Source organism: Capra hircus, chromosome 26 (assembly GCF_001704415.2).
Source record: "Capra hircus breed San Clemente chromosome 26, ASM170441v1, whole genome shotgun sequence".
NCBI classification, from domain to species: Eukaryota; Metazoa; Chordata; class Mammalia; order Artiodactyla; family Bovidae; genus Capra; species Capra hircus.
Genome location: NC_030833.1, coordinates 35,139,596 through 35,164,920, shown reverse-complemented (window position 1 = coordinate 35,164,920; position 25,325 = coordinate 35,139,596). Strand labels below are relative to the sequence as shown.

Below are 25,325 nucleotides of genomic sequence, written 5' to 3'. Positions count from 1 at the left end.
CTCTTGCTGCTATGTTTTTTCAATGTAATTGTTGCATGCACTTGTGGAAACAGGAAGGAATATCTGGGTTCTAGTAAGGTTTTCATAAACTCAGAGATATAGTACTCTGAGATATAATGATTTGAAGTTTAGTTCTTATCATCAATCAAGTATTTCTCTCACAAATTAAGGTTTATGACCATAGGTAAGTTGTTTAGCATCTCCATGCCCTTTACAAAACGTTTGCCAACCTTGCTTTAAAGCAACATTTATAACATTAATGGTATGTTCATAATATACAAAATATACATGTGATAGCTTTAACATAAAGGAAGTGGAACAAGTTAAATAGCCATATACAACTGCAGTGTTCTTGTATTTTAAACAAAATTTAATAGTATTAATTTTAATACTGTAAATATTTAAGGATGCAAATTGTAACCTCAGGGGCTTCTCAGGTGGTGCTAGCGGTAAAGAACCTGCCTGCCAATTCAGGAGACACAGAAGACGTTGGTTCAGTCACTGGGTCAGGAAGATTTCCTGGAGGAGGGCATGGATTGCAATGGATGAGGGGAATCCACTCTGGTATTCTTGCCTGGAGAATTCCATGGACAGAGAAGCCTGGCAGGCTACAGCCCATAGGGTCACAGAAGCAACTTAACACATGCAAATGCACTGTAATCTCAAGAAAAACCACTAAAAAAAATAGTTGGATGCCAATAGAAGTTTACAAAGCACAAAAACTTAAACTATTCCAGAAGAAGGAAGAAAAGGAGAAATAAAGGAATATAAAGGAGAAGGACAAACAAAAACAATTACTTTAATATATAAATATTCCAAGAATAATAACACAATGAAGAAGGAAGAGTGGAATATAAATTGAGTGAACAAGTGGGACAAAAATGATAGATTTATAGAAATAAAACACCTATTGATAATTATATTAAATTTTAATGAACTAGGCATTCCCACTCAAAAGTCAGAATTCACTTAACAGACATGTAAGGAAAACTCCATCCAAAAGCAACAGAACGTGCTCTTTTAAGCACAGATGAAAGATTCTCCAGAATAGATCATATGATAGGGTACAAAAAAAGGTATTAATAAATTGAGAAGATTAAAATCATATCAAGTATCTTTCCCAACCAAAATGGTATAAATCAAGTAATCAATTACAGGAAGAAAACTGGAAAATTCACAAATGTGGAGATTAAACAATGTGCCATTGAACAATCAATGATCCAAAGACTAAATCAGAAGAGAATCAAAAAGTACATTGAGACAAACAAAAATGTAAGCTGCTGCTGCTAAGTCACTTCAGTCATGTCCGACTCTGTGCAACCCCATAGATGGCAACCCACCAGGCTCTCCCGTCCCTGGGATTCTCCAGGCAAGAACAGTGGAGTGGGTTGCCATTTCTTTCCCCAATGTATGAAAGTCAAAAGCGAAAGTGAAGTCGCTCATTTGCGTCCGACTCCTAGAGACCCCATGGATTGCAGCCCACCAGGCTCCTCTGTCCATGGGATTTTCCAGGCAAGAGTACTAGAGTGGGGTGCCAGTAAGCACAGCATATCAAAACTCATGAGATTCAGTAAAAATGGTTCTAAGATAAAAGTTCATAGTGACGGGTGGTCCTAAGATGGCGGAGGAATAGGACGGGAAGACCACTTTCTCCCCAACAAATTCATCAAAAGATCATTTGAACGGTGAGCAAGTTCCACAAAACAACTCCTGAACACTGGCAGAGGACACCAGGCAGCCAGAAAGGCAGCCCAGTATCTTCGAAAGGAGGTAGGACAAAATATAAAAGATTAAAAGAGAGACAAAAGAGTTAGGGATGGAGACCCATCCTGGAGAGGGAGTCATAAAAGAGGAGAAGTTTCCAAACACCAGGAAACCCTCTAACCGGTGGGTCTGTAGGGAGTTTTGGAATCTCAGAAGGCAACATAACTGGAAGGAAAAATAAATAAAACCCACAGTTTTCGCATCTGATGGCAACTCAGCAGAGAAGTAGCCCAGATGCTAGCGTCCACCACCAGCAAGCAGGGGCTGAACAGGGAGGTGCGGGCGGTATTGCTTATGGAAGGGACCAGGCCTGAATGCCCTGAGGACAATCTGAGGGACCTAATGTGAGATAGCAATCCAAACAGTGGTATAGCCAGAGAGAGAGAAAAAAGAGAGAGAGAGAGAGAGAACTTTCCTGCAAAAAGCTCTAAGATAAGGCACTGCCAGCCCACTCACAGAACAAGGGACTGAGCAAATACCAGAGGAGAGCTAGCCAGCTGCAGACCGGCCCATCCCCCACTAGAGGCAGAGAGGCAGGCGGGTGACAGCCAGAGCTGGAAAGGGACAATCTCGGCTCCAGAGACAGCATCCACTACAAAACTGCGAGCAGGCTCCCAGTTGCTAACCAAGCCTACCTGGGATCCTGGATGGTTGACATCCACCAGGAAGATCGCAACCAGAGATCAGCTCCCCAGAGGAGACACTCAGCGCATCTGAGATGGTGCTCCCATTGTGCACCCAGGAAACTGAGCAGCCAGACCAGGGAGGTGATAAGATGCACCACCCCACCTGAGGAGAGTGCGTTTGCCAAGCACCTGGTCACCTGAGCTGCTCGGACCTGGGAAGGGCACAAAACACAGGCCCAACTGTGTCTGCACCTTCATGGAGTACCCATGAATCTGAACCTGAGCGGCTTAGACCTGAGAAGTGCAGGCAATCCAGGGCCTGCTATAGACAATTCCCCTGCAGTGCAACTTGGAGCCTGAGCAGTGTAGACTGGCAAAGCACACACAACCTGAGCAGAGGCAAACCCAGTGTGTCACGGACACTGTGAGCACTCCCCACACATGCCAGTGATATTTGTTTGCATTGTTGCTCCCTCCCCACAGCCCGACTGAACAAGTGAGCCTAAGTAAGTGACCACCTTTGCCCTCTTGTGTCAGGGTGGAAATTAGACACTGAAGAGACTTGCAAACAGAAGAATCCAAAATAAACAGAGGGAACCTCTTTGGAAGTGACAGGTGAAACAGTCACTTAAAATCCTGTCTTTGGCACCAACTACATTGGAAGGGGCCTATAGACCTTGAGAAGTATAAGCTGGAACAAGGAACTATCTGAAACTGAACTGACCCCACACTTCCCACAGCAGCTCCAGAGAAATTCCTAGATATATTTTTACTATTAATATTTTTTAATTTTCTAATTTTTTTTAATTTTTAAGGCCTTTATTACTGCTTTAATTTTCATTTATATAACCTGCCTTGCAAAAAAAAGACCCTATTTTTAAAGCAAATTTCATATATTTTTATAATTTTTGTGATTGTGTTTTGTTTTTTTAATATTGCATTTTATTTTATTTTTTTTTATTTTTTTAAATTTTTATTTATTTATTTATTTTTTAAATTTTAAAATCTTTAATTCTTACAAGCGTTCCCAAACATGAACCCCCTCCCACCTCCCTCCCCACAACATCCCTCTGGGTCATCCCCGTGCACCAGCTCCAAGCATGCTGTACCCTGCATCAGACATAGACTGGCGATTCAATTCTTACATGATAGTATACATGTTAGAATGTCATTCTCCCAAATCATCCCACCCTCTCCCTCCCTCTGAGTCCAAAAGTCCATTATACACATCTGTGTCTCTTTCCCTGTCTTGCATACAGGGTCATCATTGCCATCTTCCTAAATTCCATATATATGTGTTAGTATACTGTATTGGTGTTTTTCTTTCTGGCTTACTTCACTCTGTATAATCGGCTCCAGTTTCATCCATCTCATCAGAACTGATTCAAACGAATTCTTTTTTACGGCTGAGTAATACTCCATTGTGTATATGTACCACGGCTTTCTTATCCATTCATCTGCTGATGGACATCTAGGTTGTTTCCATGTCCTAGCTATTATAAACAGTGCTGCGATGAACATTGGGGTACATGTGTCTCTTTCAATTCTGGTTTCCTCGGTGTGTATGCCCAGCAGTGGGATTGCTGGGTCATAAGGCAGTTCTATTTGCAATTTTTTAAGGAATCTCCACACTGTTCTCCATAGTGGCTGTACTAGTTTGCATTCCCACCAACAGTGTAGGAGGGTTCCCTTTTCTCCACACCCTCTCCAGCATTTATTGCTTGCAGATTTTTGGATCACAGCCATTCTGACTGGTGTGAAGTGGTACCTCACTATGGTTTTGATTTGCATTTCTCTAATAATGAGTGATGTTGAGCATCTTTTCATGTGTTTGTTAGCCATCCATATGTCTTCTTTGGAGAAATGTCTATTTAGTTCTTTGGCCCATTTTTTGATTGGGTCGTTTATTTTTCTGGAATTGAGCTGCAGAAGTTGTTTGTATATTTTTGAGATTAGTTGTTTGTCAGTTGCTTCATTTGCTATTATTTTCTCCCATTCGGAAGGCTGTCTTTTCACCTTGCTTATATTTTCCTTTGTTGTGCAGAAGCTTTTAATTTTAATTAGATCCCATTTGTTTATTTTTGCTTTTATTTCCAGTATTCTGGGAGGTGGATCATAGAGGATCCTGCTGTGATTTATGTCTGAGAGTGTTTTGCCTATGTTCTCCTCTAGGAGTTTTATAGTTTCTGATCTTACATTTAGATCTTTAATCCATTTTGAGTTTATTTTTGTGTGGGGTGTTAGAAAGTGATCTAGTTTCATTCTTATACAAGTGGTTGACCAGTTTTCCCAGCACCACTTGTTAAAGAGATTGTCTTTACTCCATTGTATACTCTTGCCTCCTTTGTCAAAGATAAGGTGTCCATATGTGTGTGGATTTATCTCTGGGCTTTCTATTTTGTTCCATTGATCTATATGTCTGTCTTTGTGCCAGTACCATACTGTCTTGATGACTGTGGCTTTGTAGTAGAGCCTGAAGTCAGGCAAGTTGATTCCTCCAGTTCCATTCTTCTTTCTCAAGATTGCTTTGGCTACTCGAGGTTTTTTGTATTTCCATACAAATCTTGAAATTATTTGTTCTAGTTCTGTGAAAAATGTTGCTGGTAGCTTGATAGGGATTGCATTGAATTTGTAAATTGCTTTGGGTAGTATACTCATTTTCAATATTTGATTCTTCCGATCCATGAACATGGTATATTTCTCCATCTATTAGTGTCCTCTTTGATTTCTTTCATCAGTGTTTTATAGTTTTCTATATATAGGTCTTTAGTTTCTTTAGGTAGATATATTCCTAAGTATTTTATTCTTTTCGTTGCAATGGTGAATGGAATTGTTTCCTTAATTTCTTTTTCTACTTCCTCATTATTCGTGTATAGGAATGCAAGCGATTTCTGTGTGTTGATTGACAAAATTCAACATCCATTTATGATAAAAACTCTCCAGAAAGCAGGAATAGAAGGAACATACCTCAACATAATAAAAGCTATATATGACAAACCCACAGCAAACATTATCCTCAATGGTGAAAAATTGAAAGCATTTCCTCTAAAGTCAGGAACAAGACAAGGGTGTCCACTTTCACCGCTACTATTCAACATAGTTCTGGAAGTTTTGGCCACAGCAATTAGAGCAGAAAAAGAAATAAAAGGAATCCAAATTGGAAAAGAAGAAGTAAAACTCTCACTGTTTGCAGATGACATGATCCTCTACATGGAAAACCCTAAAGACTCCACCAGAAAATTACTAGAGCTAATCAATGAATATAGTAAAGTTGCAGGATATAAAATCAACACACAGAAATCCCTTAATATTGCATTTTTGAGAGTCTAACCTCTACTCTAGATTTTTCATCTTTGCTTTCTGGTATTTGTTATCAATTTTGTACCTTTATGAATCCAATCTTTGGTACTCGTTTTTACCTAGGAGTGTGATTACTGGATTGATTGCCCTCTCCCCTTTTTGACTTTCTTTTTTCTCCCCTAGGTCACCTCTATCTCCTTCCTCCCCCATCTCTGCTCTGCCCAACTCTGTGAATCTCTTTGGGTATTCCAGGCTGTGGCGAACACTTAGAGAACTGATAACTGGCTAGATTTGTCTCTCTCCATTTGACCGCCACCCCCCTCTTCTAGTGACTTTTATCTCCTTCCTCCTTCTTCTCTTCTCTTCTCCACATAACTCTGTGAAACTCTCTGGGTGTTCCAGGCTGTGGAGAGTACATAGGGATTTGATTACTGGCTAGATTGCTCTCTCCCCTCTTGATTCCCCCTCTTCTCCTCCTGGTCACCTTTATATCCCTCCTCCCTCTTCTCTGATCCATGTAACTCAGTGAAACTTTCTGGGTGTCCCTCACTGTGGAGAACCTTTTCAACATTAACCTAGATGTTTTATCATTGTTGCTGTATGGATGGAGAAGTCTTGAGACTACTGCAAGATAAGACTGAAACCAGAGATAGGAGGCTGAAATCCAAAAGCTGAGAACATCAGAGAACTCCTGACTCCAGGGAACATTAATCAATAACAGCTCATCCAAAAGCGTCCATACCTACACTGAAACCAAGCTACACAAAAGAGCCAACAAGTTTCAGAGCAAGACATACCACGCAAATTCTCCAAAACTGCAGGAACATAGACCTGAGCTTTAATATACAGGCAGTCCAAAGCCACACCAAACCCAAGAGACATCTCAAAACTCACTACTGGACACTTCATTGCACTCCAGAGAGAAGAAATCCAGCTCCACCCACCAGAACACCAACACAAGCTTCCCTAAACAGGAAACCTTGACAAGCCACTCGTCCAACCCCATCCATGGAGAGGAATCTCCGAAATAAAGAGGAACCACAAACTGCCAGAATACAGAAAGGCCACCCCAAAGACAGCAATCTAAACAAGATGAAAAGGCAGAGAAATATTCAGCAGGTAAGGAACATGAGAAAGCTACTGGAGATCAGTGGAGAAATAACTCCAGAAAGAATGAAGGGATGGAGCCAAAGGAAAAACAACCCAGTTGTGGATGGGACTGGTGATAGAAACAAGATTCAATGCTGTAAAGAGCAATATTGCATAGGAACTTGGAATGTTAGGTCCATGAATCAAGGCAAATTGGAAGTGGTCAAACAGGAGATGGCAAGAGTGAACATTGAAATTCTAGAAATCAGCGAACTAAGATGGACTGGAATGGGTGAATTTGACTCAGATGACCATTGTATCTACTACTGTAGGCAGGAATCCCTTAGAAGATATGGAGTAGCCATCATAGTAAACAGAAGAGTCTGAAATGCAGTACTTGGGTGCATTCTCAAAAACGACGGAATGATCTCTGTTCTTTTCCAAGGCAAACCATTCAATATCATGGTAATCCAAGTCTATGCCCTGACCAGTAATGCTGAAGAAGCTGAAGTTGAATGGTTCTATGAAGACCTACAAGACCTGCTAGAACTAACACCCCCAAAAAGATGTTCTTTTCATTATAGGGTAGTGGAATACAAAAGTAGGAAGTCAAGAAACACCTGGAGTAACAGGCAATTTGGCCTTGGAGTACGGAATGAAGCAGGGCAAAAGCCAACAGACCTCTGCCAAGAGAACGCACTGGTCATAGCAAACACCCTCTTCCAACAACGCAGGAGAAGATTCTATACATAGACATCACCAGATGGTCAACACTGAAATAAGACTGATTATATTCTTTGCAGCCAAAGATGGAGAAGCTCCATAAGGTCAACAAAAACAAAACCAGGAGCTGACTGTGGCTCAGATCATGAACTCCTTATTGCCAAATTCAGACTTAAATTGAAGAAAGTGGGAAAACCACTAGACCATTCAGGTATGACCTAAATCAAATCCCTTATGACTATACAGTGGAAGAGAGAAATAGATACAAAGGACTAGATCTGATAGACAGAGTGCCTGATGAACTATGGATGGAGGTTTACAGGAGATAGGAAGCAAGATCATTCCCAAGAAAAAGAAATGCAAAACAACAAAATGGCTGTCTGAAGACAGCTGTAAAATAGCTGTGAAAAGAAGAGAAGCAAAAGGCAAAGGAGAAAAGGGAAGTTACACCAACTTGAATGCAGAGTTCCAAAGAATAGCAAGGAGAGACAAGAAAGCCTTCCTCAGTGATCAATGCAAAGATATTGAGGAAAATAATAGAATAGGAAAGACTAGAAATCTCTTCAAGAAAATTAGAGATACCAAGGGAACATTTTATGCAATGATGAACTCAATAAAGGACAGAAATGGTATGGACCTAACAGAAGCAGAAGATATTAAGAATAGGTGTCAAGAATACACAGAAGAATTGTACAAGATCTTCACGACCCATATAATTACGAAGGTGTGATCACTCACACTCACCTAGAGCCAGATATCCTTGAAGGTGAAGTCAGGTGGGCCTTAGGAAGCATCACTATGAACAAAACTAGTGGAGGCTATATATTCAGGTTGAGCTCTTTCAAATTTTAAAAGATGATGCTGTGAAAGTGCTGCACTCAATATTTCAGCAAACTTGGAAAAATCAGCAGTGGCCACAGGACTTAAAAGATCAGTTTTCATTCCAATCCCAAAGAAAAGTAATACCAAAGAAGTCTAAAACTACCACACAATTGCCCTCATCTCACACGCTAGTAAAGTAATGCTCAAAATTCTCCAAGCCAGGCTTCAGCAATACATGAACCACGAACGTTGGATGTTCAAGCTGGTTTTAGAAAAGACAGAGGAACCAGAGATCAAATTGCCAACATCCGCTGGATCATCAAAAAAGCAAGAGAGTTCCAGAAAAACATCTATTTCTGCTTTATTGACTATGTGAAAGCCTTTGACTGTGTGGATCACAAGAAACTATGGGAAATTCTGAAAGAGATGGGAATACCAGGCCACCTGACCCACCTCTCGAGAAATCTGTATGCATGTCAGGAAGCAACAGTTAGAACTAGACAGGGAACAACATCTGCTTCCAAATAGGAAAAGGAGTACGTCAAGGCTGTATATTGTCACCCTGCTTATTTAACTTCTATGCAGTGTACATCATGAGACACGCTGGACTGAAAGAAACAGAAGCTGGAATCAAGATTGCCGGGAGAAATATCAATAACCTCAGATATGCAGATGACACCACCCTTATGGCAGAAAGAGTAGAAGAACGAAAGAGCCTCTTGATGAAGGTGAAAGAAGAATGAAATAGTTGGCTTAAAGCTCAACATTCAGAAAATGAAGATCATGGCATCTGGTCCCATCATTTCATGGGAAATAGATGGGGAAAGTGTGGAAACAGTGTCAGATTTTTTTTTTCTGGGCTCCAAAATCACTGCGGATGGAGCCATGAAATTAAAAGACGCTTACTCCTTGGAAGGAAACGTAGGACTAACTTAGACAGCATATTCGAAAGCAGAGGCATTACTTTGTCAACAAAGGTTCATCTAGTCAAGCTATGGGTTTTCCAGTAGTCATGTATGGATATGAGAATTGCACTATAAAGAAAGCTGGGCACCGAAGAATTGATGCTTTTGAACTGTAGTGTTGGAGAAGACTCTTGAGAGTCCCTTGGACTGCATGGAGATCCAACCAGTCCATCACAAAGGAGATTAGTCCTGGGTGTTCATTGGAGGGACTGATGTTGAAGGTGAAACTCCAATACTTTGGCCACCTGATGTGGAGAGCTGAATCATTTGAAAAGGCTCTGATACTGGGAAAGATTGAGGGCAGGAGGAGAAGGGAACGACACAGGGTGAGATGGTTGGATGGCATCACTGACACAATGGACATGGTTTTGCGTGGACTCAGGGAGGTGGTGATGGACAGGGAGGCCTGGCGTGCTGCAATTCAAGGGGTCGCAGAGTTGGACATGACTGAGCGACTGAACTGAACTGAAAGGAACATGATAAATGCCCACCAAACCAAACAAAAGAAGAAGAGATAGGGACTCTGCCAAAAAAAAAAAAATTTCAGAAGATGATAGTAATAATGATTCAAGATCTTGAAAACAAAATGGAGTTAGAGATAAATAGCCTGGACACAATGATTGAGAAGATGCAAGAAATGTTGAACAAGAACCTGCTGCTGCTGCTGCTGTTAAGTCGCTTCAGTTGTGTCCAACTATGTGCAACCCCACAGACGGCAGCCCACCAGGCTCCTCCATCCTGGTATTCTCCAGGCACGAACACTGGAGTGGGTTGCCATTTCCTTATCCAATGCATGAAAATGAAAAGTGAAAATGAAGTCGTTCAGTCATGTACAACTCTTTGCGACTCCATGGACTGCAGCCTACCAGGGTCCTCCTTCCATGGTTTCCAGGCAAGAATATTGGAGTGGGTTCCCATTGCCCTCTCCAAACAAGGACCTAGAGAAATTTTTAAAAAGTCAATCAATAATGAACAATGGAATAACTGAGATCAAAAACACTCTGGAGGGAACCAACAGTAGAATAACGGAGGCAGAAGATAGGATAAGTGAGGTAGAAGACGGAATGGTGGAAACAGAGAAGCAGAGAGGAAAAAGATAAAAAAATTAAAAGAAATGACGACAACCTCAGAGAACTCTGGGACAATGTCAAATGCCCAAAATTCGAATCATAGGAGTCCCAGAAGAACAAGACAAAAAGAAAAGTCATGAGAAAATACTTGAGGAAATGATAATTGAAAACGTCTTTAAAATGAGGAAGGAAATAGCCACCAAAGTGCAAGAAACCCAGAGAGTCCCAACAGGATAAACCCAAGGCAAAACACCCCAGTTCAGTTCAGTTCAGCTCAGTCATTCAGTCGTGTCCGACTATTTGCATGAATCGCAGCACACCAGGCCTCCCTGTCCATCACCAACTCCCGGAATTTACTCAGACTCACGGCCAGCGAGTCAGTGATGCCATCCAGCCATTTAATCCTCTGTCGTCCCCTTCTCCTCCTGACCTCAATCCCTCCCAGCATCAGAGTCTTTTCCAATGAGTCAACTCTTCGCATGAGGTGGCCAAAGTACTGGAGCTTCAGCTTTAGCATCATTCCTTCCAAAGAAATCCCAGGGCTGATCTCCTTCAGAATGGACTAGTTGGATCTCCTTGCAGTCCAAGGGACTCTCAAGAGTCTTCTCCAACACCACAGTTCAAAAGCATCAATTCTTCGGCACTCAGCCTTCTTCATAGTCCAACTCTCACATCCATACATGACTACTGGAAAAACCATAGCCTTGACTAGACAGACCTTAGTCAGCAAAGTAATGTCTCTGCTTTTGAATATGCTCTCTAGGTTGATCATAATTTTCTTCCAAGGAGTAAGCGTCTTTTAATTTCATGGCTGCAGTCACCATCTGCAGTGATTTTGGAGCCCCCAAAAATAGTCTGACACTGTTTCAACTCTTTCCCTATCTATTTCCCATAATGTGATGGGACTGAATGCCATGATCTTCATTTTCTGAATGTTGAGCTTTAAGCCAACTTTTCCACTCTCCTCTTTCACCTTCATCAAGAGGCTTTTTAGTTCTTCTTCACTTTCTGTCATAAGGGTGGTGTCATCTGCATATCTGAGGTTATTGATATTTCTCCCTGCAATCTTGACTCCAGCTTGTGCTTCTTCTAGCCCAGCATTTCTCATGATGTACTCTGCATAGAAGTTAAATAAGCAGGGTGACAATGTACAGCCTTGAAGTACTCCTTTTCCTATTTGGAACCAGTCTGTTGTTCCATGTCCAGTTCTAATTGTTGCTTCCTGGCATGCATACAGATTTCTCAAGAGGCAGGTTAGGTGGTCTGGTATTTCCATCTCTCTCAGAATTTTCCACAGTTTCTTGTGATCCACACAAAGGCTTTGGCATAGTCAATAAAGCAGAAATAGATGTTTTTCTGGAACTCTCTTGCTTTTTCCATGATCCAGTGGATGTTGGCAATTTGATCTCTGATTCCTCTGCCTTTCCTAAAACCAGCTTGAACATCAGGGAGTTCACGGTTCATGTATTCCTGAAGCTTGGCTTGGAGAATTTTGAGCATTACTTTACTAGCATGTGAGATGAGTGAAATTGTGCAGTAGTTTGAGCATTTTTTAGCAATGCCTTTCTTTGGGATTGGAATGAAAACTGACCTTTTCCAGTCCAAGACACATATTAATCAAATTTAAAAAGATCAAACACAAAGAGCAAATATTAAAAGCAGCAAGGGAAAAATAACAAACATACAAGGGGATTCCCATAAGGATAACAGCTGATCTTTCATAGAAACTCTTCAGGCCAGGAAGGAATGGCAGGACATACTTAAAGTGATGAAAGAAAATAACCTACAGCCCAGATTACTGTACTCAGCAAGGATCTCATTCAAATATGAAGGAGAAATCAAAAGCTTTACAGACAACCAAAAGCTGAGAGAATTCAGCACCACCAAACCAGCTCTTCAACAAATGCTAAAGGATCTTTAGACAGGAAACACAGAAAAGATATATGGCAAAGCCAATACAATATTGTAACAGTAATTAACCTCCAATTAAAATAAATAAATGTATATTTTTAAAAAAACTCAAAGCCAAAACAACAATGTAATGGCAATGGGATCATATTTATTAATAATTACCTTAAATGTAAATGAGTTGAATGCCCCAACAAAAAGATAAAGAAAGACAAAGACTGGCTGAATGGATAGAAAAACAAGACCTCTATATATGCTGTCCACAAGAGACCCACCTCAAAACAACGGACACATACAGACTGAAAGTGAAGGGCTGGAAAAAGATACTTCATGCAACTGGAGACCCAAAGAAAGCAGGAGTAGAAATACTCATATCAGATAAAATAGACTTTGAAATAAAGGCTGTGAAAAGAGACCAAGAAGGAAGCTACATAATGATCAAAGAGTCAATCCAAGAAGAAGATATAACAATTATAAATATATATGCACCCAACATAGGAGCACTGCAATCTGTAAGACATGTGCTAACAAGTATGAAAGGGGAAACTAACAATAACACAATAATAGTGGGAGACTTTAATACCCCACTCACACCTATGGATAGATCAACTAAACAGAAAATTAGCAAGGAAACACAAACTTTAAATGATACAATGGACCAGTTAGACCTATTTGATATCTATAGGACATTTTACCCAAAACAATGAATTCCACCTTTTTCTCAAATGCACACAGAACTTTCTCCAGGATAGATCACATCTGGGGCCATAAATCTAGCTTTGGTGAATTCAAAAAACTTGAAGTCATTCCAAGCATCTTTTCTGATCACAATACATTATGATTAGATATCAACTACAGGGAAAAAAACTATTTGAAAAATTCCAAAATATGGAGGCTAGACAACACGCTTCTGAATAACCACAAGTCACAGAAGAAATCAAAATATGCATAGAAACAAATGAAAATGAATACACAACAACACAAAACCTATGGGACACTGTAAAAGCAGTACTAACGGAAGGTTCATAGCAATACAGGCATACCTCGAGAAACAGAGAATAGTCAAATAAATAACCCAACTCTACACCTAAAGTAACTAGAAAAGGAAGAAATGAAGAACCCCAGGGTGAGTAGAAGAAAAGAAATCATAAAAATTAGGGTAGAAATAAATGCAAAAGAAACAAAAGAGACCATAGCAAAAATCAACAAAGCCAAAAGCTGGTTCTTTGAGAAGATAGATAAAATTGACAAGCCATTAGCCAGGCTCATCAAGAAACAAAGGGAGAAAAATCAAATCAATAAAATTAAAAATGAAAAAGGAGAAATCACAACAGACAACACAGAAATACAAAGGATCATAAGAGACTACTATCAGCAACTATATGACAATAAAATGGACAACTTGGAAGAAATGGACAAATTCTTAGAAAAGTGTAACTTTCCAAAACTGAACCAGGAAGAAATGGAAAATCTTAATAGATCCATCACAAGCACGTAAATTGAAACTGTAAACAGTAATCTTCCAGCAAACAAAAGCACAGGACCAGAAGGCTTACAGCTGAATTCTACCAAAAATTTAGAGAGGACTAACACTTATTCTACTCAAACGCTGCCAGAAAATTGCAGAGGAAGGTAAACTTCCAAACTCATTCTATGAGGCCACCATCACCCTAATACCAAAACCAGACAAACATGCCACAAAAAAAGAAAACTACAGGCCAATATCACTGATGAACATAGATGCAAAAATCCTTAACAAAATTCTAGCAAACAGAATCCAATAACATATTAAAAAGTTCATACATCATGACCAAGTGGGCTTTATCCCAGGGATGTAAGGATTCTTTAATATCCACAAATCAATCAATGTAATATACCATATTAACAAATTGAAAGATAAAAACCATTTAATTATCTCAAGAGATGCAGAGAAAACCTTTGACTAAATTCAACATCCATTTATGATAAAAACTCTCCAGAAAGCAGGAATAGAAGTAACATACTTTAACATAATAAAAGCTATATATGACAAACCCACAGCAAACATTATCCTCAATGGTGAAAGATTGAAAGCATTTCCCCTAAAGTCGGGAACAAGACAAGGGTGCCCATTCTCACCACTACTATTCAACATAGTTTTGGAAGTTTGGGCCACAGCAATCAGGGCAGAAATAGAAATAAAAGGAATCCATATTGGAAAAGAAGAAGTAAAATTTTCACTGTTTGCAGATGACATGATCCTCTACATAGAAAACTCCAAAGACTCCACTGGAAAATTACTAGAGCTAATCAATGAATATAGTAAAGTTGCAGGATATAAAAACAACACACAGAAATCCCTTGCATTCCTATACACTGACAATGAGAAAATAGTAAGAGAAATTAAGGAAACAATTCCATTCACCATTGCAACTAAAAGAAAAAAATAGTTAGGAAAAAATCTACCTAAAGAAACAAAAGACCTGTATATAGGAAACTGTAAAACACTGATGAAAGAAATCAAAGAGGACACAAATAGATGGAGAAATTACCATGTCCATGGATCGGAAGAATTGATATAGTGAAAATGAGTACACTACCCAAAGCAATCTATAGATTCAATGCAATCCCTATCAAAGCTACCAACGGTATTTTTCACAGAACTAGAACAAATAATTTTACTATTTGTATGAAAGTACAAAAAACAACAACAACAACTCGTATAGTCAAAGCAATCTTGAGAAAGAAGAATGGAACTGGAGGAATCAACCTGCCTGACTTCAGTCTCTATTACAAAGCCACAGTCATCAAGACAGTATGGTACTGGCACAAAGACAGATATATAGATCAATGGAACAAACTAGAAAGCCCAGAGATAAATCCACGGACCTATGACACCTTATCTTTGACAAAGCAGGCAAAAATATACAATGGAGAAAACATAGTCTCTTTAACAAGTGGTGCTGTGAAAACTGGTCAACCACTTGTAAAAGAATGAAATTAGAACACTGTTTAACATCATACACAAAAATAAACTCAAAATGTGTTGAAGATCTAAAAGTAAGACCAGAAACTGTAAAATTCTTAGAGAAAAACATAGGTAAAACACTCTCCGACATAAATCACAGCAGGATCCTCTATGACCCACCTCCCAGAATATTGGAAATAAAGGCAAAAATAAACAAATGGGACCTAATAAAACTTAAAAGCTTCTGCACAACAAAGGAAACTATAAGCAAGGTGAAAAGACAGCCTTCAAAATGGGAGAAAATAATAGCAAATGAAGCAACTGACAAGGAATTAATCTCAAAAATATACAAGCAACTCCCGCAGCTCAATTCCAGAAAAATCAACGACCCAATCAAAAAATGGGGCGAAGACCTAAACAGACATTTCTCCAAAGAAGACATACAGATGGCTAACAAACACATGAAAAGATGCTCAATATCACTCATTATCAGAGAAATGCAAATCAAAACCACAATGAGGTACCATGTCACGCTGGTCAGAATGGCTGCTATTCAAAATAAATGCTGGAGAGGGTGTGGAGAAAAGGGAACCCACTTACACTGTTGGTGGGCATGCAAACTAGTACAGCCACTATGGAGAGCAGTAAAGAGATTCCTTTAAAAACTGCAAATAGAACTGCCATATGACCCAGCAATCCCACTGCTGGGCATACACACCGAGGAAACAAGAATTGAAAGAGACACATGTACCCCAATGTTCATCACAGCATTGTTTATGATAGCCAGGACATAGAAGCAACCTAGATGTCCCTTGGCAGATGAATAGATAAGAAAGTTGTGGTACACATACACGATGGGATATTACTTAGCCATTAAAAAGAATCCATGTGAATCAGTTCTAATGAGGTGGATTAAATTGGAGCCTATTACACAGAGTGAAGTTAGTCAAAAAGAAAAACACCAATACAATATATTAATGCATATATATGCAATTTAGAAAGGTAGCAACGATGATCTTATTTGCAAGACAGCAAAAAGACACAGAAGTAAAGAAAAGACTGTTGAACTCTCTGGGAGAAGGCGAGGGTGGGGTCGTTTGAAAGAATAGCATTGAATCATGTATATTATCATATGCGAAATAGATCGCCAGTCCAGGTTGGACGCATGAGGCAGGGTGCTCAGGGCTGGTGCACTGAGATGACCCTGAGAGATGGGATGGGGAGCGAGGTGGGAGAGGGGTTCAGGATGGGGAACACATGTACACCGATGGCTGATTCATGTCAATGTATGGCAAAAACCACTGAAATATTGTAAAGTAGTTAGCGTCCAATTAAAGTAAATAATTTTTTTTAAAAGTTCATAGTGATAAATGCCTACATCAAGAAATAAGAAAGATCTCAAACAAAAAAAAACCTAACTTGATACCTCAAAGAACTAGAAAAAGAATAAAAACCAAAATTCAAATATAGTAGAAAGGAAATAACCAACAGTGGAAAAAATAGAGAGACTAATAAGACAATATGAATAAGACCTGTATTTTTTTTAATGATAAACAAAGTTGACAAACCTTTAGATTCACCAAGAAATAAAGAGGCACAACTCAAATAAACAAAATCAGAAATAAAAGAGGAAACATTAAAATTGATACCACAGAAACACAGAGGATGATGACAGATGATAATGAACAACAATGCATGAACAAATTGGACAACCTGGAAAAAATAGATAAATTCTTCAAAATATGCAACCTATTAAGACAGAATCATAAACAAACAGAAAATTTGAACACAGCAATAACCAGTAAGGAGATTGAGTTGGTAGTCATAAACTCTCAACAAACAATCAAAAAAACCCAAAGATAGTTTTGGCTTTTCCTGGTGACTCAGACAGTAAAGAATCGGCCTGCAGTGGGGGAGACCTGGGTTTGATTTCTGGGTTGGGGAGATCCCCTGGAGGAGGGAATGACAACATACTCTAGTATTCATGCCTGGAGAATCCCCATGGACAGAGAAGCCCAGTTGGATACAGTCCATGGGGTCACAAAGAGTCAGACAAGACTGAGCAACTAAGCACAGCACACAGATAGTTTTGATAATGAATTCTACCAAATACAACATTTAAAGATAAATGAATACCAACTCTTCCCAAACTCTTCCAAAAATTACAAGAGGAAGGAACACTTCCAAATTTATTTTGCAAGGTCAACATTGCTCTGCTATCACAACCAGAGAAGAACATTACAAAAAAATGAAAATTAAAGGTCAATAGGCTTGATAAACATAGAAGCAAAAATCCTCAACAAAATATTAGCAAACTAAATTGACGAATACAGTAAAAGGGCCATAGACTATGAACAAGCTGGATTCATTTCAGTTATGCAAGGATGATTCAATATGTGTAAATCAATCAATGTGATACAACTCATTAAGAAAATGAGGGATAAAAATCATATGACCATCTCAAGAGAGTCAGAAAAAGCATCTATGAATGTCAACATTAATTCATGATAAAAAAAAAAAAAAGAAAAAGAAAACTCTGAACAAAGTGGGTATGGAGGGAACATATCTCAACCTAACACCAGCTGTATACAGCAACCCCACAGCCAATATATTCAACAGTGAAAAGGGGAAAGCTTTTCCTCTAATATCAGGAATAAGACAAGGATAACCACTCTCACCACTTTTATTGAACAGAAAGGATCAGGATTTGGGGAAATTTTTCTTAAAATGCAAAAAGATTGAATATGTTTAAATGCTAATAGAAAGGAGCCAGCAAGGAGAGAGAGAATACAGATAGAGAAAAAAGAAGAAACGGCTCCTGAAAAAGTGATAGGAAAGGGATCCATGAGATAGGCAGAAAGATTTACTTTAGATAAAAAGAGAGCCCTTCTTCTACAACAAAATGAAAGAGAAAACAAAGGGTGTGGGCGTAGCTAAATTTGTAAACCTTGTGGACGGGAGTTGAGGGAGTTTCCTACAATGGCTCTTAGTTTCTTTGTGGAAGACTAACTCACTTGGGGAGAAGTCCTCAGTGGAGAACTGGAAGGGAAGAATTCAGGGCTGAAAGACCTTGTCGTGCTTATTGGTGCAAGTTGAGTTGGGTTAACAAGCAAGAATGTTGGATAAGACTGAGGATTCATTTAAGGTTGATGATAATAATACCAACCTGCTAGGCTGCATGGTCTTTTTCAGGAGTCATTAGCTCAAGCACAGGCAGAAAGGCAGAAGACTGTTGCATTGGATTTTGGATAAGTAAGTGAAACAGATAGTTAGGGAGGTGACTAACTATCTGATAGATAGTCAAGTGGGGGCAGCATGGTGTGAGACATATGAGAATAGAAAATACTGGTTAAGTGCTCATAATAGTAAAACACACTGGAAAATAAGGAAGTAGACGGAAGAGTGGGCTAATGAACAGGCAGTATGGAGTTATCAGTGTACTGAGAACCCTGTGGAAGCCTAAGCACTATTATATTTATTAAATTGTATTAAACAAAAAGGAAAGGAACACGTGGTCAGAGGGTAAAATGTATGACATGACTGTGTAATACCTGTAAACATTTGTGTGCATGCTTAATTACCCAGCCATGTCTGACTCTTTGCAATCCCAGGGACTGTAGCCTACCAGGCTCCTCTGTCCATAGGGATTTTCCAGGCTAGAATAGTAGAGTGAGTTGCCATGCCTCCTCCAGGAGATCTTCCCAATCCAAGGATAGAACCCAGGTCTTCTGCACTGCAGGAAGATTCTTTATCAGCTGAACCACTTTAAGACTCAGGTTATCAACTATCACAGCAGTAGAATTATACAGTGCCTAACTGTCTGCTAGCTTCCCTGTGGTTCAGACGGTAAAGAATCTGTCTACAATGCGGGAGACCTGGGTTCCGTCCCTGGGTTGGGAAGATCCCCTGGAGAAGGGAAAGGCTACCCACTCCAGTATAATGGCTTGGAGAATTCCATGGACTGTGTAGCCCATGGGGTCGCAAAGAGTGTTTCACTTTCAAGAGTCTTGAGTATAGATGAAATACTTCTTACCTTGGGAATGAGGTATTCTCTGAACTTAACATCCTGAGTTGCTACATGGGGCAGATTGCTGGGGACAAGGTCAATGTATCTCTGGATCTCATGCAGCACAGCATCCGTGTAGGGCATGTGGCTCCTGTCCTGCATGCAGGGGCTTCGGTTTCTGCCAACCACACGGTCAATTTCTTCCTGAACTTTAGCTGGCAAGATAGGAATCAGAATTTAGGTCAAGTGATAAAGACATTTTTTATCTTCTTAATCATGGTTACCTTGGAAAATTTGTTGTCTCAAAAGGATATAATTGAAAAGAATTTTTAATTGTATATAACTTTTTTAGAGTGAATCTTTTTGACAAAGAACTGTAATTTTGCTAAGTCAGTCCTTTCATTACAAATACATTTGAGTTAGAATTATCTTTTGACAACAATATATTTATCTGGACTTAGAAGGCTTTATCAAGCAATACCCTTTTAGAGAGAGAGGAAGGTTAATGCTTTCCAGATCCTAGGATAACTCTCTTTACTACATTTGACATGATGCAGACCAATGATACTCTGCCACAGAAAACAACAGGGACCTCAGCCCTTGAAACTTCTGCTGATGATTAAATATTTCTTTATGAGTTTTACTTTAATTTGAATTTAATTCATCCAATTATAGGAAGATCTACTAATGATGTTTTTTTTTCTTGTACAATATCTAGGCAGATGAAGAATGTTTCATCCTGTCCACCATCTCTGATCCTACCTGTGACTTCTGGGTGCTTCAGCAGGAGCAGGAGCCCATATCTCAGAGTGAGGCTTGTTGTCTCTGTTCCAGCACTAAATACATCCCATACAGTGGTGATCAAGTTGTCCATGGTAAATTCAGAATGTTTATTGTGTTTTTCCTAGCAATGATGTATTAGGATTACTTGATAAATAAAAGAACCTTATAAATAACCTAAAATAATTCCATATGACATCATAATTTTTAAAAAAAATTACTCATTTGACTAATTAAGCCAAACATTAGAGAGTGTTATAGATGAAGGTAAAGTTAGATGAGTGGTTAGAATTACTTCAGTTAAAACATAGAGTTAAACTTTCAAGTCCTTTCTGATTCTTCACTTTTGATACTCACTAAAGAAAATCAGTTCTTCAGTAATTTCTAACTTGTCTCTTATCAAGTCATCACTGCTACTCACTGTCAATTCAAGCATCTATTGTTTATTTCATCATATCTGAAGTTCTCACTCAAGTATTCAGAATCACCTACCTTCAAACTGCAACACTATTTCCAAAATCATCAGTCATTACACCCATGACAGTTTCTCAGTTACAATCAAGATAATCTCTAAAAATTCCACACACTTCATCACTGCACTTATCCTTCCCTGAACCAATTTTGTCATCTCTGCTAATCTAAGCTGGAGTTTTCTCAAAACCTACCTCAGCTGTTTCCTACTATCTTTCCAACAGTAAGCCTTTCATGATTCCCACCAATTCCTGCTTTCTCTCATTTCTTACATCATCCATTCATGGAATTTATATGATGAAAAAGAATATGCTGTCTATCAATAATCTTGGATGTGCCTATTTGTCTGTATGTGAGTGCTTCAACCTGTCCCCAAATAAAGAACCAGCTTTAACGTGGTAAATATGAAAACTTCCACATAATTTTCAGTGGCAAGTCATAAATATCTCAAGACATCCATAACGGTTTGCACAAGCAATATTCATTCTTGTATGTGCAAGCAGTGAACGCATCTTTAAGAAGGAGCATTTGTTCTAATAAACCAATTTCAGTGAGAAGAACAAAGCTATTCCATGTCTCACATCACTCCATTCGCAAAGATGAAGTAGTGAATCTGGGTTCCATTTTACCTTTTCCATTTTAATCAGAAAGTAATCAATAAAATCTTGAGGGTTATTGAGGTCCAGGGATTCTTGGTGTTTCTTTATTTCCTCCAAAATAAACTTTCTTTGCTCAGTCATGTTTTTAAATATTGTATTATGACTTCCTGGGAAATGACGTAGTAAAGAGGGGAAAGCATTGAAGAGCTGAAAGATGAAAGAATCATTCATTAATTTATTCAGCAAACTTTTACGGGCCCATATTATGGATCAAACACATTGCTATAAAATGAGTAGATTAAGATGAGTAAGACATGCATCTTACACTAGAATATATTTGAGATTGAGAGGGAACTGATAAATTGGCTGGAGTAACAGCAGGCACAGGTTATCAACTAATTTCAAAACCATTCATGTTGATGTATGGCAAAACCAATACAATATTGTAAAGTAATTAACCTCCAATTAAAATAAATAAATTTATATTAAAAATATTAAAATTCATTTCTAACCATAGTTCTCTAAAGAAATTCAGGATCATACTACCATCTTTTCAAATGAGGGTACTGAGATTCAGAAAGGCTAGTCAATCAGTTTAAGACACAAAACTTGTGATAGAGGTAGAACCCAGTGTTCACTCCAGTTTACCGTACATGTATGTCTCCAGAGAGTCACCTAAAAAATGTGCAGGGATCGCATCCTTTTTGTTATAGTTTTTATGAAAGTATAGCTGATGTGCAATATTTATTCATTTCAGCTGTACAAAATTGTGATTTGACATTTATATGCATTAAAAATTTTTCACCATGGTTAGTTTAGGAACCCTCTGTCATCATACAGCTATTGAAATGTTATTGACTATTTCTTGTGCTGTATACTATATCCCTGTGACTTTATTTTATAACTAGAAGTTCAGACTTCTTAATCTCCTTCATCTATTTCATTCATGCCCACATTCTATCCCCTCAAGTGATCACTAGTTTATTCTCTGGGTCTATGAGTCTCTGTTTTGTTTTGTTTGATTTCATTTTTAAATTCCAAATATGAAGTAAATCACATGGCATTTGTCTTTCTCTGCCTGACATTTTCCCTTTAGCATAATATCTTCTATGCCCATCCATACTGTCATAAACAGCACTATTCAATCTGTTATATGGCTGAATAAATTTCCATTGTATATATACAAACCATATTTTCTTATCCATTCATTCTTTGATAGATACTAAGGTTGCTTCTATATCCTGACTATTGTAAACAAAGGTACAGTGAACATAGGGGTACACATACATTTTCAAATTATTGTTTTTATTTCCTTTGGATACATACCCAGGACTGGAATTGCTGAATTGTACATTAGTTCTAGTTTTAATTTTTTGACAAGCTTTCATATTGTTTTCCATAGTGCCTGCATCAATTTACATTCCCACCAACAGTTCATGAGGGTTCCTTTTTCTCCACATTCTCCCCAACACTTGTTATTTCTTTTTGACAAGAGCTATTCTGACTGGTATGAGGTGATATCTCATTGTGGTTTTGATCTGCATTTCCCTGATTACTTGGGATGCTGAATATATTTTCATATACTTATTGGACATCTATACATCCTCTTTGGAAAAAATGTTTATTCAAGTCCTCTAGACACTTTTATTTATTTTGAATTTGCTTTTCTGTTTTGATTTTGAGTTGCATGTGTTCTGTGTGCATTTTTTATATTAATCCCTTGTCAGAAATATTGTTTGGAAATGTCTTTTCCCATTTAATAGGTAACTGTTTTGTTCCACTGGCATCCTTGTCTTTTGACTGATCTTATAAAATGTTTTCAGATTTTCACTGTTGAGTATGATGTTAGCTATGGGCTTGCCATTATGGCCTTTATTACATTTTGAGGTGTATTCCTTCAATACTCACTCATGAAGAGCTTTTGTCATAAATGGATGTTGAATTTTTTAAAGTATTTTAAAACATAATTTGCGATCATAAATTTTTTCTTTCATTTTGTTAATTTAATGTATCAGATTGAATGATTTGCAGATATGGAACCACTCTTGCATCGCTGGGATAAATTTAACTTAATCGTGGTTTGGGCTTTCCTGTTGGCTCAGCTGGTAAAGAATACGCCTGCAATGCAGGAGACCCTTGTTCAATTCCTGGGTCAGGAATATCCACTAAAGAAGAGATAGGCTACCCACTCCAGTATTTTTGGGCTTCCCTTGTGGCTCAGGTGGTAAAGAACCCGCCTGCAATGCAGGAGACCTGGGTTTGATCCCTGGGGTAGGAAGATCGCCTGGAGAAGGGAATGGCCACTCTGGTATTCTAGCCTGGAAAATTCCATGGACTGTATAGTCCATGGGGTTTGCAAAGAGTCAGACGCAACTCAGCGACTTTCACTTCACAATCATTTGGTTTATGACACTTTTAATGTATTGGTGAATTCTGTTTGCAATATTTTATTGAGAATTTTTGTGGAAGTGTTTCTTTCTCTTCAATTTTTTGCAAAAGTTTGAGAAAGATATGTATTAACTCATCTCTAAATCTTTAATAGAATTGACCTGGGAGGCTATCTGGTCCTATATTTTCAATGATGGAAGTGTTTAGATGATTATTTCAATATGATTACTAATGATCATCAGTCTGATTAGATTTTCTGTTTCTTCCTGATTTAGTCTTGGTATGTTATGTGTCTCTGTGAATGCACACGTTTTTTCTAGGTATCCAGTTCACTTGTATGTAATTGTTCATAATGGTGATCATGATCCTTTGAAGTGTTGTGATATCAGTTGTAATACTTTTCTCTTTCATTTCTGATTTTATCTGTTTGGATTGTCTCTCTTTTTATCTTGATGAGTCTGGCAAAGGTTTATCAATTTTTGTTTATCTTTGCAAGAACCAGCTTTTAGTTTCATTGATCTTTTCTAATGTCTACAGTTAATGTTTCATTTATTTAATCTCTGACCTTTATTATTTCCTTCCTTCTGCTAACTTTGTTTGTTCTTCTTTTTCAGTTATTTTATGTGTAAAGTCAGATTGGTTTTTTGAATTTTTTTTAGTTTCCTGGAGTGATAGGGCTGTTTTCTACTAAACTCCCTCTTAGAACTGTTTTTGTTTGTCACAAAGATTTTTAAATGTTCTATTTCTCATTTCAATTATCTCAAAATATTTTCATTTCCTCTTTGATTTATTTATTGACCTATTATCCGATCCTTTGTATTTTTTCTAGTTATTTTTTTTCTTGTGATTGATTTCTAGTTTCACACAGTTGTGGTTAGAAGAGATGCTTGATATGATTTCAATTTCTTGAATTTATTGACATAATTAATTTGTTTGTGACATAACACAATCTATCCTGGAGAATGTTTCATGTGCACTTGAACAGAATGTGTATTTGACTGCATTTGGATAGAATGTTCTGTATAAATCTGATCTAATGTGTTGCTTAACACCAATTTTTCCTTATTAAGTTTAGATCTGCATGATTTATTTATTGGTGCAAATGGTGTGTTAAAGTCTCATACCATTATTATATTATGATCAACAATTCCCTTTATGTCTATTAATATTCACACCCTTTTTTAGTAATGAATAAACCCACCAGCAATATTAAGTTAATGCCTAAACTATGTAGCTTAGTTTTATTTAGGCATTTTATACCCTGAGAAATATACGTGTTAAATCTCTTCAGTCATATTCAACTTTTTGTGATCCTATGGACTGTGGGTTGCCATGCTATCTTCCAAGAGACCTTCCTCACTCAGGGAATGGAACCTGTATCTCTTACACCTCCTACATTGGCAGATGCCTTTTTTACTACTAGCACCACCTGGAAAGCCCTGAGAAATATACATGTTGCCCTTATTCACCTGGCTATTTCTAATCCTAAAGGTTATTGGCTCCTTTTTAAGTAGTACCTTCATGACTTAATACCTTTGCTAGACACTGAAGAAATTTATTAAGGCTGGTAGCTTGTATCAAACTAGCTAGAGAATTGAGAAATCTAGCTTCTAAGTTTGGAGAAGGCAATGGCACCCCACTCCAGTACTCTTGCCTGGAAAATCCATGGATGGAAGAGCCTGGTAGGCTGCAGCCCATGAGGTCGCTAAGAGTAGGACACGACTGAGCGATTTCACTTTCACTTTTCACTTTCATGCATTGGAGAAGGAAATGGCAATCCACTCCAGTGTTCTTGTCTAGAGAATCTCAGGGATGGAGGAGCCTGGTGGGCTGCCATCTATGGGGTCGCACAGAGTCGGACACGACT

The 25,325-nt window shown here is 38.4% G+C and overlaps 1 protein-coding gene across 1 annotated transcript in view; it reads right to left on the bottom strand.

Moving 5' to 3' along the window:
• The window catches only part of LOC100861186 (cytochrome P450 2C31), a 53,798-nt gene that overhangs the window by 3,875 nt on the left and 24,598 nt on the right, over positions 1 to 25,325 (bottom strand). Inside the window, 3 exon segments of the mRNA XM_018041713.1 lie at positions 19,248 to 19,435; positions 19,983 to 20,124; positions 21,101 to 21,277. Of these exon segments, the coding sequence (XP_017897202.1) occupies positions 19,248 to 19,435; positions 19,983 to 20,124; positions 21,101 to 21,277 (507 nt within the window).